Below are 11,846 nucleotides of genomic sequence, written 5' to 3' on the forward strand. Positions count from 1 at the left end.
TTTAGCTCATGATGCAAGGAGAACAAACACAAGTGAATTAAGCAATTTACCCAAATCCAATAACATGGACCACAAATCTTGCCCAAATCCAATCACAAGCTCCAGACATCTTCATGATTCCGTAGAAATTTTATAATTGGACTCAAATTAATTTGGAATGCGGCACCAAAGGAGCAAAACCATATGCAACGAACCAAATACAGCTGAAAAATTCAATTATATTTTGAGCTGCGTGTATTAAAGACATTATCAATACAAATACCATATTCTGCCGAGTACATCGGGGAGGTGACCCATATAGGATTGTTAGCATAAAAAACATGCAATTCATCACATCTATTGGAAACTACACCAAAATTAAGAGTGCAGAGAGAAAAAAAAAATAGACCAACAAAGTTAGCACCTTTATTTTCTTTTTGCCAAACCAAAGCTGCTGTGACAATATAGCATGCAAATAATTCTTAACCCAGGTTTGCCATTTCGTTATTCAGGAGGAGAAATTAATCACAGATTAACATGCCTTCGAACCACAGAAGTACACTAAATTCAACCTTGTTGACAACAGAAACTTCCCGATTTCTCAGGATGAACGAAAGAACGATACAATTGACATGGAATTATCCCAGTCAACATCAGGTCAGTTGGACCTAAAGTGACAGAAAATCAGCTGTTATGCAGAGGCAGTAAACAATGAAATGAATTAGACTCCTAATGCGAACTAATTCCACAATCAATGCAATTTGATGCAATTATTCGATTAGCATCCCCTTCAAATCGCCGTCAGAGAAGAAACCTGTACTTGTACATAAGCAGTTAGAAGTTATGTACTGTTCTTCTTTTTCTTATCACTGGAATGACCAGTCTTCCTCTTGTGACGACTGAAATCTGATACAAACCGAAATGTCTGAGTGCAGCCAGGTTCTGTGCATGCATATGGTCGCACCCCTGTATGTACCCTCATGTGCTCTGTCCTCGCCCATGGCCACTTGAATGTCTTCTTGCAGCCTGTGAATGAACACATGAGCGGCCTCTCATCCAGGTGCACTTTGCGGTGCTGAAGCAAATATTTATGGCAGAAGAACTTCTTCTTGCATCCTTTTACAGGACAAATGTCTCGCTTGTGTAATGCCAAGTCCTGCTGGGTGCTGAAGCTCATATCACACCCTTCTATATCACAAGAAAACTTTGCTCCCTTATCTCCATTGCGCAAACCATCACTTGCTGGACGTTTACTGGCTTTTTTCTTACCACTTTGCATATTGGATTTCACTTTCACATCATCAGCCTTTTCTTTTGGAATTTCTTCCCAGTCATCTATTGTGGCTTTGTCTCTATTGCACACTGCTGTGTCACAAGAAAATTTGGCTTCATTATCTCCATTGTCCAAACCATCACTTATCTGGCATTTGCTGGCCTTTTTCTTACCAATATGCGTTTTGCCTCTAGAGTTTACTCTCACATCATCTGTTTTCTGTTTTGGAACTTCATCCCAGCTTTCTTGTGTGGCTTCATATCCATTATCTTCATGAAGCAAATCCACGTTGTCCAAACCATCACTTGTCTGGCATTTGCTGGCCTTTTTCTTACCACTATGCATTTTGCCCCTCGATTTTACTTTCACATCATCTGTTTTCTGTGTTGGAACTTCATCCCAGCTTTCTTGTGAAGCTTCATCTCCATTATCTTCAGGAAGCAAATCCACATTATCTTCGTTGTGATTTCCTTGAAACTGCTGATTTGTCTTATCATTCTTGTGCTTCTTCGTACTTACTTTCTTGCCCATCTTTTGCAATTTCTTTTCTACATTTGATAAATCATCATTTGCCTTGCACTTGCTAGATTTTTTCTTACTACCTTGCAGTTGAGCACCAGATTTCACTTCTACAACATCAAGTCCTTGTGGCGGAGTGTTATCCCAGTCTATGCTAAGCTTGTAGTCAATGTCATCATTGTAATTGCGTCGCTCATAAAAGTAGTTCTTTCTTTTATCATCTTTTCGCCTTTTAGAACTTGATTTCTTGTTCATCTTTTGTGATTCATATTGTTGATGTTGCTGAGTGTTCTGTGCATCCTCACTTTCACTTTCACCTCCATCTTCATGTTTGTCATGATCATCACAATTTCTAGGCTGGTCAAAAGTAGCTAAATCAGAAGTAGTGTATCTCTTCTTTTTGGCTCTAGATTTCTCAACAGAGTCCACCTCTTTTCTTCTGGATATTCTTTTAGATAGGCTTCGGCTGATCAGGCTAGTGGATCTTGTTGATGGTTCTTCTTGTATTCTGTCATAGGAACTAACAGGGACCATCGCTTTGCTGCAAACCATGTCAAGATCCTCCTCTTCTCGCTCACAAGCTAAAAGTGGATGAACTTGGTTTGACATCCAAACTTTTCCGCACCACGATCCAGCCACCTTTTTCTTTGTTGTGCGCGATCGCTGTCGTTCCTCATCTCTGTCTGGATTTTCCTGGGCAAATGCCTTGTAAATGATGGAATTGTATGGTACTTGCTTGCTGTAAAGTGGAGATTTGCTCTGTTTGGCACTGTAATATATGTTGATACCCATTTTTACTGCCCAGTCACTGCTTGTGGGTTCAGCATCTTCGTCCTGCAGAGCCAATCGAATTCTTCCAATGTCTTCATCTGTTGCTTGTTTGAAAGTGATATCTTTCCAAGCATGCTTCATACCAAGTTCTTCTGCTATAACTTTTGCCGCTAACTCTGCTGCAGGGTATTCTGCAAATGCATTGTGAATTAGCAATGAAGGAATTCCATGTTGTAAAAGATTGCAGGATTAAGACATCCTTGAAAACCACTACTGTCCACTCTAACAAGGGATTAACAGCGATAACTCAAAGAATAGGAACATTATTTTTATATGTAACCCATATTCCCACAAACAAAGATAAATGTGACTATTACAAAACAAGATCTGGAAGCACAGAGAATTTTGATGCAATGCCTCCCTGCACCTTCATGCCCCCCCCCCAAAAAAAAAAACAAAAAAAAAGGACCTAGACCTTCAACAATATTACGATATGGCAATATTAGAATGATCAAAAAAAATAAGAAATCAGTCATCACAAATAATTCTTCCGAAGAAATTGTCTTTTATGATTATTTCATATTGTTCAGGTTCGTTGATACTGATATTAACACCACATATTAATAACATGAATATTTCGTCATTGTCACAGTTATTAAACCTGTATACCACCAAACAGTCTAACAAGTAAACAAGATACTAAGAGAAATACTAAAGGATAAATAGGAAAGGAAATGCCCAAGGAACTTTACGGAAACTAGGGAACAGTCAAAATACCTGGATGGCACAAAAGCATGATATTAGCGCCACCAATTTGTTGAAGTTGTGTCCAAGTCTCTAAAGCATGTTCTAGACAAAACACATGCATTCTGCAAGAATCTTTGCTGTACTTCAGCAAAGTCAAGGCATCTGGTTCCATTGCACCTTTAGCTCTGCTAAAACTAGTATTTAAAGAGGTTTTTGCACCTGAAGCAGTTGGATCATCATCCAAATCAACATATGGAGACCACTGCTCATAGGCAGTTAGTGACTCTCCCAGTTCTGCAAGACGGGTCATATCTGTTCCTATACTAGCCTGAGTCATAGCAATACTCCTATCGTCTACTGGTTTCATCGGCGATGGTGTTGCTCTGGGATCACATTCCTCTTCAGACAAGTGCAAATTTGTATTTTGATGCTGAATTGACCTTCCTGAGGACTGAATATTTGTGACTCCATTTTCTGCATCATTGTTTGCACTAATATTTGCTATTTCATTGGGCATTTCTGCTTCTTCATCAGAATCTGATGAGTCATAAGCAGAAGCCAAAAGCCCAAGAGCAGAAGTGCATCCATGGGTGCTGCTGGTGTACAGTTGTCTACACCGATCAGAAACGTGGGCTGAATTCACATTGTGTATTGTATTATCATCTGTTTCAGAAGAATGTCCTGTTGAAAAAGACATTATATTTACACCGTGGCATCAAAAGTACACAGAAAAAATTACTTCAGCACAATAACGCTTCTCATGAGCATTGCATTCTGATGACATTTGGTCAAAGAAGGTATGAAGACATAAAAAAACATTAAAGAAACACCATTGCTATCTATTGAGTAAGCATCAGAGGAAAGTGATTACAACTAAATTAAACTAATATTAAAAGGTAAAAAAATTGGAAACAAGTAATACAATTCACTAAACCATTCACCCTACAACTCATTCCTGAAAAGAAAATCATATGCATAATAAGGTGCAGCAAAAATATGCATCAACCAAGCACATTTTAAGTTTGACCAACAATATTTTATGAATATTAAGATCAGACATATGAAAATGATATTCGTATCTGGTAGGTTCGTCTAAGAAACTACTTTAACAATACACTATCTTATTGGGTTTTGCGAATACATAGAGCCGATGGTCAACGTTAATTTGACAGCAGTGTCAATGTCAAAAAAATGACTGTAAATTCTAAGTTGTTACGGCAGGGGTTATCGAACTAGAAAAATTGGCAGATCCATCTCCTTTCATAATGCAGAAGTGCATGACAGCAATAGCAATTGATGTACGAAATTTCTGTTTTTACATACCATTTGACCAGAAGAATAAGAAGACAGGTGATATGTACTGGATCAAAAAGTAATACCATCACTATCACTATTCAAAACCAATATGTGAAGCAGGGAACGTTGGATAATGATATAAGGTAAAAGGGATATGTTGATAACAGGGAATTAATAGTATGAGTAAGATCCAAGACTTCCTAACCTTGTGGAGGAACGATCGATATCCAATTTGGGGTATCATCTGATTTCATAATTTCTCCATGTTTCGCACTTGATGACATGCACTCCTGAGAAATGACATATTGGACTGCTGCTTCTTTGGGTTGAATGATGGCTACACAAGCATAGCTTAATATGCCACATTGAACACATGGCAACCGCCCTTGATCTAAGAGCCCACCTCCTTGATGTGATCTACCTTTCTCAATCACTCCACTCTGAATCTCCGGATTTAATAAGAAAGCACTACTATTAACTGTTCCAAATTTTGTTTCATAGAGCTTTCTTCCATTAAACGCAAAGGATGTGGTTGCACTAGCAAGCATATCTTCAGCTTTCTTCTGTCTAATACTACAGGGACCAGCAATCAACGCTTGCTTAACAGTGACTTCAGGTACCATCATTGTAGGAAAGGATGGAAGGGGAAATTCAATCTCCGGGATAATTACACAAGAACTCTTATCAAGAAGGATGCTAAGAAAACTGTTGTTTTCAATCACACTTCCAACAAATGTTTCTTTGATCATTATTTCACTTTCATTCTTCTTCTTGTCCCTTAGACGAGAGCTTCTTGGTACATCATGAGAATTCTTAAGCTCCCTATAAAAGGCAAATGTTGTTTCAAAATAAATTCAACTCCACTAACATGATAACTCTGGGAATTACACAAACAAAATTGCTATTTGATATCCAGTTTTTAGAGGCTGTGCTGAAACAGATGAGTCTGTTTTAAATAGATTAAATTAAAATGCATACATCCTGAATTATGAAGTACGAAAAGATGTCTAGTTGCTTCTGAGTTATTATGCAAAATATATAAAGAGGATGTCACCCTCAACGATGTTCTTATACAGTCAAAAGGTTTTATAACAACAACGATTGAGATCATATTTATTGCAGGCACACCTTGGACGTAATGATAGTGCTAGCTCATAAAGCAGCTGATAATGAGACACCAGTGGGCCACAATTTGTGGAAGCCCTCCTGACCGCAGCTTCCTTAGCCACCTGCAACCAGCGAGGTGTTGCAATATTTGTTGCTTCTCCACAATTAAATCCTGTGCAGCATGTATAGTCAAATAAATTCATTGTTGCATACAGAGGAGTGATCTTTAACTCCAAAACAAGAACTAGGACTCCTAACTGTTCGGAAGAACAAACATGAGATGGCGAACTATTAAACCGAATAGTTATCTGCCAGTTTGAATGGATAACATCAACTTGCAGACATGAAATAGTACAATTTAGCTATGAGCCCTATCACATTCTTTTAAACAATTTAGAGAGATTACCTATTAGAACTGATGCATCATGCGCAAATATGAGTGTTTTCTGTTAGAAACTGAAACTACTATTTTACACTATAACTAAGAATAAAAAGCTATTCAAATGAGATCTGGTAGTTTTAGTGGATGATGTCAACTTGCAGAAATAAAATAGTACACCTTAGCAATGAGCCTTCTCACATTCTTTTCAACAATATAGAGTGATTCTCTTCTGTAAAATTGATGTACCATGTGGAAATATGAGTGATTTAAGTTAGAAAATGAAACTGTTTATTTTCCACTATAATTAACAAAAAACACCCATGAACACATTGTATCATAGACCTCGAATTGCAAGGACAACACTTTACTTCTTAGGTTAACTGAAAATTGCAACTCTTACTCACAGTAGTCACTGAAAGGACTGGATTACACTGACCATACAGGCCCAAACAGATAGCTATTCCAGGGAAGATCATACTAACCTAATAAGTGCATTATATGAATATGATATGTTAGATGGCTTACCATGGCTAAAACCGGAATGATAAGCTCCAGGGAACGTGATAATAAATTCACCAGGGTTTTGTACCAATCTGCTTTGGAGAATTATCTATCAATCAATTATACCCAGTACTCAAAAAAAATGGCCAGGAATGAATGCCACAAAAAATAGTGTTAAGAAATATAGTAACACCTGCAGCAAGGAACTCCAGCAGAAAGAAGCACTTCAGGAGACAAGACAGTTGTCTTCTCATTTAGTGTTTGAAAGGCCACTGCACCGAGATAAATAAGCTGTCAGAATATTTTTTCTCTTTTGAGTTAAAAAAATTGAAACATTCATACATAAAAGTAATACCTAGACTAGTTACTATCAAACAGCGTAATCATTAGTTCAGTCAAACATCAAGTTTACAAAACCGAATCATGTGAAGAAGAATTAAGAATTACAGCATTCAAGAATGCTTATGATCAACAATGCTCCTTCAAAAAGGCATGCCCACCACACAATCTCAAGAACAAATAGAAGTCATACGATCAATTACCATACAGAGACCTAAAACTGTACATCTTTCTGTCTGAACCAAAATGTCCCAGCCCAAAGTAAATAGTTGCTTATGTCAAACAGAAAAGAAAAGTGCTCATAAGTTCTTAAACATGTTCGATTGCCTCACTTCACTTTCTAAAATTTCAGTATCAGTTTGGTAGGGTGCCACTTAGTTTTATCTGTCAGTTAAGGACATGAAAGAATGTCGTGACAAGAGCCTGGTGATGGAATTAGTTGTAAATCATAGGTTAGCTAACGGAGGGAAGAGGGCCAACACCATGCTTGAAGGGGATTAGGGCATTAGAAAGCGGGATTAACTATGCAACACAACAACAAAGTCTGTCAGTCCCAAGCAAGATGAGGTAGGCTAGAGACAATACCCAACATGAGTGGCCAACAAGAAGGGAAAAAGAAGCCATACAAAAAGTAAAAAGGCATGAATAATAGTAAAATTCTTAGGGGATATGAAGCCTGGTTCATGATTTAGGCACATGGATAGCCGTTTTCCACGCACTTCTATCCAAGAATAATAAGCTGGGTGTATTCCACTCTTTAGTCCCTTTTTACCACCTCCTCCCAAGTCAGGTACCCTGCCTCTCCTTACATTATTACTCTCCCCTAAGATCCTGCTATGCACCAGTTCATGATTTAGACACATGGATAGCTGATTTCCAAGGATAATTCTCTGCTTGCCTTCCACCCTTTCAAGTCCCTTTTCTACCACCACCTCCCATGTCACGTTCAGTTGACCCTGCCTCTCATTATATTATTGTCATCCCTTAGTATCCTGCTATGCACCAGTGCCTCTGCAGGTCTCCATTGGATATGTCCAAACCATCTCAACCAATGCTTTTGTTAAGTTTTTCTTCAATCGGCGCTACTGCTACCCCTACTCTAGCATGTGTATCGTCATTTTGAACTCAGTCTGTTCTTGTGTGACTACAAATCCAACATAACATGCATTTTCGTTAAACATGTCACCCTTTAGTAGATTAACATTCTGCATGTTACAATGTTGGAAGTCTCCTTCCATAGAACTTACCCTTTCGCTTCTATGGCACCTTCTCGTTACTGAGAATGCCAAATGTTTGGCACCACATCATCGACCCCGTTCTAATTCTACGGATAACATCTTCAATCGATATCATATCTCTCTGTAAAGGCATCCTTCTTGCACTACCTGGTCTTCCAAAGTAACATCTCCTTCCTCATGTCTAGTAGCACTGAAGTCGCACCGACATATTCAGTGTAGTTCTACTAAGTCTAAATCATTTTGATTCTAGAGTCCTAAACCACAACTCCAATCCCTATTTACAAAGAGAGATCAAGTATAGGTTGAGACTCGGAACTTTGGGCTAACAAAGACTAATTCAGTTTTGCTTGAATCTGCAACTTGTAGCCTTTTTACAGGGCTAGGTTGCCTTAAAACCTACAGATTGGAATTTTATCTGTTGTAACAAGTCGACCTAAACAAACTGACGGTCACAGATAAGATCCTGAGTACACCTCAAGCTCTACGTTTACTCCCTTCATCCTGGAATATAAGGCATTGAACGGTTCAAAATTTGTACCCAAATATAAGGCATTGTAGGACTTTTGGATAAGTATTAAAGGAAATCATTTAATTTTCCTTGGCTCTTAGGAACAACTTTAATTATGGCTGGAAAACGAAGAGCTTTCGGAGGGCACATGCGTCTTTGTTCTCTCCCTTAATTTGTCTTAGAATTGTTAGAATGCCTTATATTACAGGACGGAGGGAGTAACTGCCAAATCAAACTTGAATGAACGAATACATAATAGACAATCTAGTCTGCTGCTACTGCCTTACATTACAGTAATTGCTGTGCAACAGCTGCTGCCCAAACCCCTGTCCACAAAACAGTTAGATGTTTAGGTAAGTAAACAACACACAAACAAAGTTCAGGAACTTCATCATGATATACCATGCTGATTTGTATCACTTAACCAATCCAGTTTTTCCTTTTGAATTTCAAACATTACTATTATAGCAGTGGTCCATAAACAGTGGTACCCTTAAGAAAAGTTGACTTTTGACTTTGCCATCAAAGATAAAAGCCAAAAGTTCATAAGTTTTCTCCAGCCATATATTTCATACTAAAGGGCACTGATGTCTGCTTGGTTTACATGCCATTGTGATGACAGAATGTGTCAATTGGAGCAGTGGTCCAGACATGCTAAGTGACAGTTCACCTTCCTCTAAGTTCCCTTTTTTGCACATTGCTATTAGCCTATTACTCTACAGAAAACTGCACTTTGCTGTTGAAGTAGAAACTGAAACAACATTTCCAGACTAGTCATGAACAGGAGTGCATATCCAAGCAAGAAACCAAAGCATTGCAAAAGCATAGAGGAACAGGACACTCATTGGCGGACACATCCTTGTACATGCAGTATGCTCTGACATAAGATTCACTCAAGTCATTCTAAAGTAAAGGTCAGTTAGGTGAACAAACTTTAAACTTTGTTTACTTCTCCTGTGAAAATAACCCTCCCTAAAACCTCTTACATGCTGCTCCAGTCTCCCCATCCCTACCCCAAACTCTTCTCTGCTATGAACCCTTCCCTGGCATCCCTGGCTCCATGTTGTCAGGAAGTAGTGTCCTATCCTGATCAAGTTTGCCACAGCTCAATTCAGTTTTCAATTTTTAACTTCAATCAGTACTCCAAACACAATCTCCAGTACCCAAAATAGCTTATTCATTTATTCCTACTAAAGGGCATTGATTTCCTAGAGCCATAAACTTGCATTGCTAAAGGGCATTGGTTTCTGAATTTACACGGTATTGGAAATGTAAAATGCCTCATTTGGAGTCACTGACACCATTTCAGTTTTTTCCCTTTTGAAGAAACCTGTTTTGGCACAGTGCTGTATAGTCATATTGGACGTGCAGTCATATGGACAACGGTGCCATGGAGGAAAAAGTTTTGACTTTGCCAGTAAGAAGAAAGCAGAAAAGACTCGTGTGGAAATGCTACGCATCTATGCAAGAAACCAAAGCAATAGTAAAAGGGGCAAAAGAGGGGGCACACGCACTGATGGCGTTGAGGTCATCGGCGTAGCCGTGCACGCGGACGGCGTCCTCGAAGGCGAGCATGGCGTCGCGGGGCACGCCGTACCAGGTCTTGGGCTTGCCGAAATGGAGGTAGTTGAGGCTGTGCAGCTCGTGGTCCTCCACGTGCCACGCGAACCAGCTGTAGAGCATCGCCACGTACAGCATCGGCGTTGTCACGCCGGCCACGTCCCGGCCCATCGCCCGCAGCAGCGAGCCCCGCGCACGGGGGGCCAGCCGCATGTTCCACTCCGTCTCCCCGACGTCCCTTGCTGCCAGGGCCGCATTGCCGCCGCCGCCGCCCTCCAGGTCCAGGTCCAGCTCCTCCGGCGCCGCGAATCCGGAGCCCGGCATGTCGTTGCCGTACTCGACGTTGAACGGCCTAGCGGCGCAGGCGCCCCAGAAAAGCGCCTCCAGCTGGAGCTGCGTCGCGTGCTTAGGCGGCACCGCGTGCCTCGGAAGCTCGATGTCGCGTGCCTTGGCGCGGAAGGCCTCCAGCGTGTAGCGCTCGCCGCTCTCCCAGACGCGGCGGCTCGCGGGGCGGCGATTCTTGGTGGAAAAGCCCACCTGCTGGAGCCGCGTCGGGAAGGTGGGCGCGGGGGTCGCGCCGTCGATGCCGCTGCCGGCGGCCGCATTGGCGGCGAAGGAGGCCCTGAGGCGCTCGACCGTGGCCTCCCGCGGCGGCGCCGCGAGAGGGGGCACGACCTTGCAGATGCCGTAGCGGGAGGCCTCGGCCTCGATCTTGAGGATGTAGGCGATGGGGTCCGCGAACTCGGCGGCGGTGGGGCGGTACTCCGGCGCCACGGGCAGGTTGCGCAGCCACTCCGGCGTCTCCACCGCCGGCGGCGACATGGCAGCGGCGGGGGGGTGCCCGAAGGGATCAGAAGGGCCTTCCTCAGGCGAGGACTCGCATTTGGGAGGGGCGATTTGGGGAATTGGCTCTCGCTGACTGCTGCTTCGAGCTTGCTGCAGCAGCTGCTGCCTTGTTGCTGCTGCCGCTGCTGCTTTGGGGGTAGTGAGGGGAGAGAGAAAGGGGGGACTGACGGAGGAGAGAGAAAGACAGGGAAGACGAGAGGATGGGGATTTTGTTTTTTTTCTTTGGACTTTGGAGGGGTAGAAATGGAATTTCTCTTTTTGACTATTTTAGACAGAAAAATAGTGGAGAGCTGCAAATGGCACCTGCGATTTTGTAAGTTTGGAAAATTCTCATTTTAGAGAGTAGATGATTACTTTGTGGATATACAACAGCATCTCTAACGTCGCTCTTCTTAATATCAAAATTGATATTTTGGTGATTGGATATGCTCAACAGATTCATTAAAACACACCTCCCTCTTACCTAAATAAAGAGATTTATCCCTATACTCTATCCTTGGTGATTGGATTTTGGGAGTCTGCTGCACCAACCATTACCAAAACCAACAAAAGTAAAGTATTTATTGGTAATGGAGAGAGTTTGTTTTAGTTTGAGATATGAGTAATCTGTTGGAGATGTTGTAACCTTTAGGGTTATAAGACGCCTTACTATGATGGCTACTTTAAGGCAAACAACTAAGAATCTCTTATGGGAGGGTAAGAGGTGGCAAAACACTATGGCGACACGATGGCATAGCAAGTTTGAGAAATAGGGAACAATATTACTAGAAAAATATAATT

The 11,846-nt window shown here is 41.2% G+C and overlaps 1 protein-coding gene across 1 annotated transcript; it reads right to left on the reverse strand.

The window, feature by feature from the left end:
- Positions 1-455: 455 nt before the first annotated feature.
- Positions 456-11,272, reverse strand: LOC112885711 (lysine-specific demethylase JMJ705-like). Its single transcript, XM_025951319.1, has 7 exons — positions 10,175-11,272; positions 6,769-6,847; positions 6,600-6,667; positions 5,714-5,864; positions 4,791-5,407; positions 3,320-3,970; positions 456-2,733 (listed from the first exon to the last, which is right to left on the reverse strand). Exons 1-7 carry the CDS (start codon positions 11,040-11,042, stop codon positions 821-823), a joined length of 4,347 nt encoding a protein of 1,448 aa, XP_025807104.1. The 5' UTR covers positions 11,043-11,272; the 3' UTR covers positions 456-820.
- Between the last annotated feature and the right edge of the window lie 574 nt (positions 11,273-11,846).

This window comes from Panicum hallii, chromosome 3 (genome assembly GCF_002211085.1).
Source record: "Panicum hallii strain FIL2 chromosome 3, PHallii_v3.1, whole genome shotgun sequence".
NCBI classification, from domain to species: domain Eukaryota; kingdom Viridiplantae; phylum Streptophyta; class Magnoliopsida; order Poales; family Poaceae; genus Panicum; species Panicum hallii.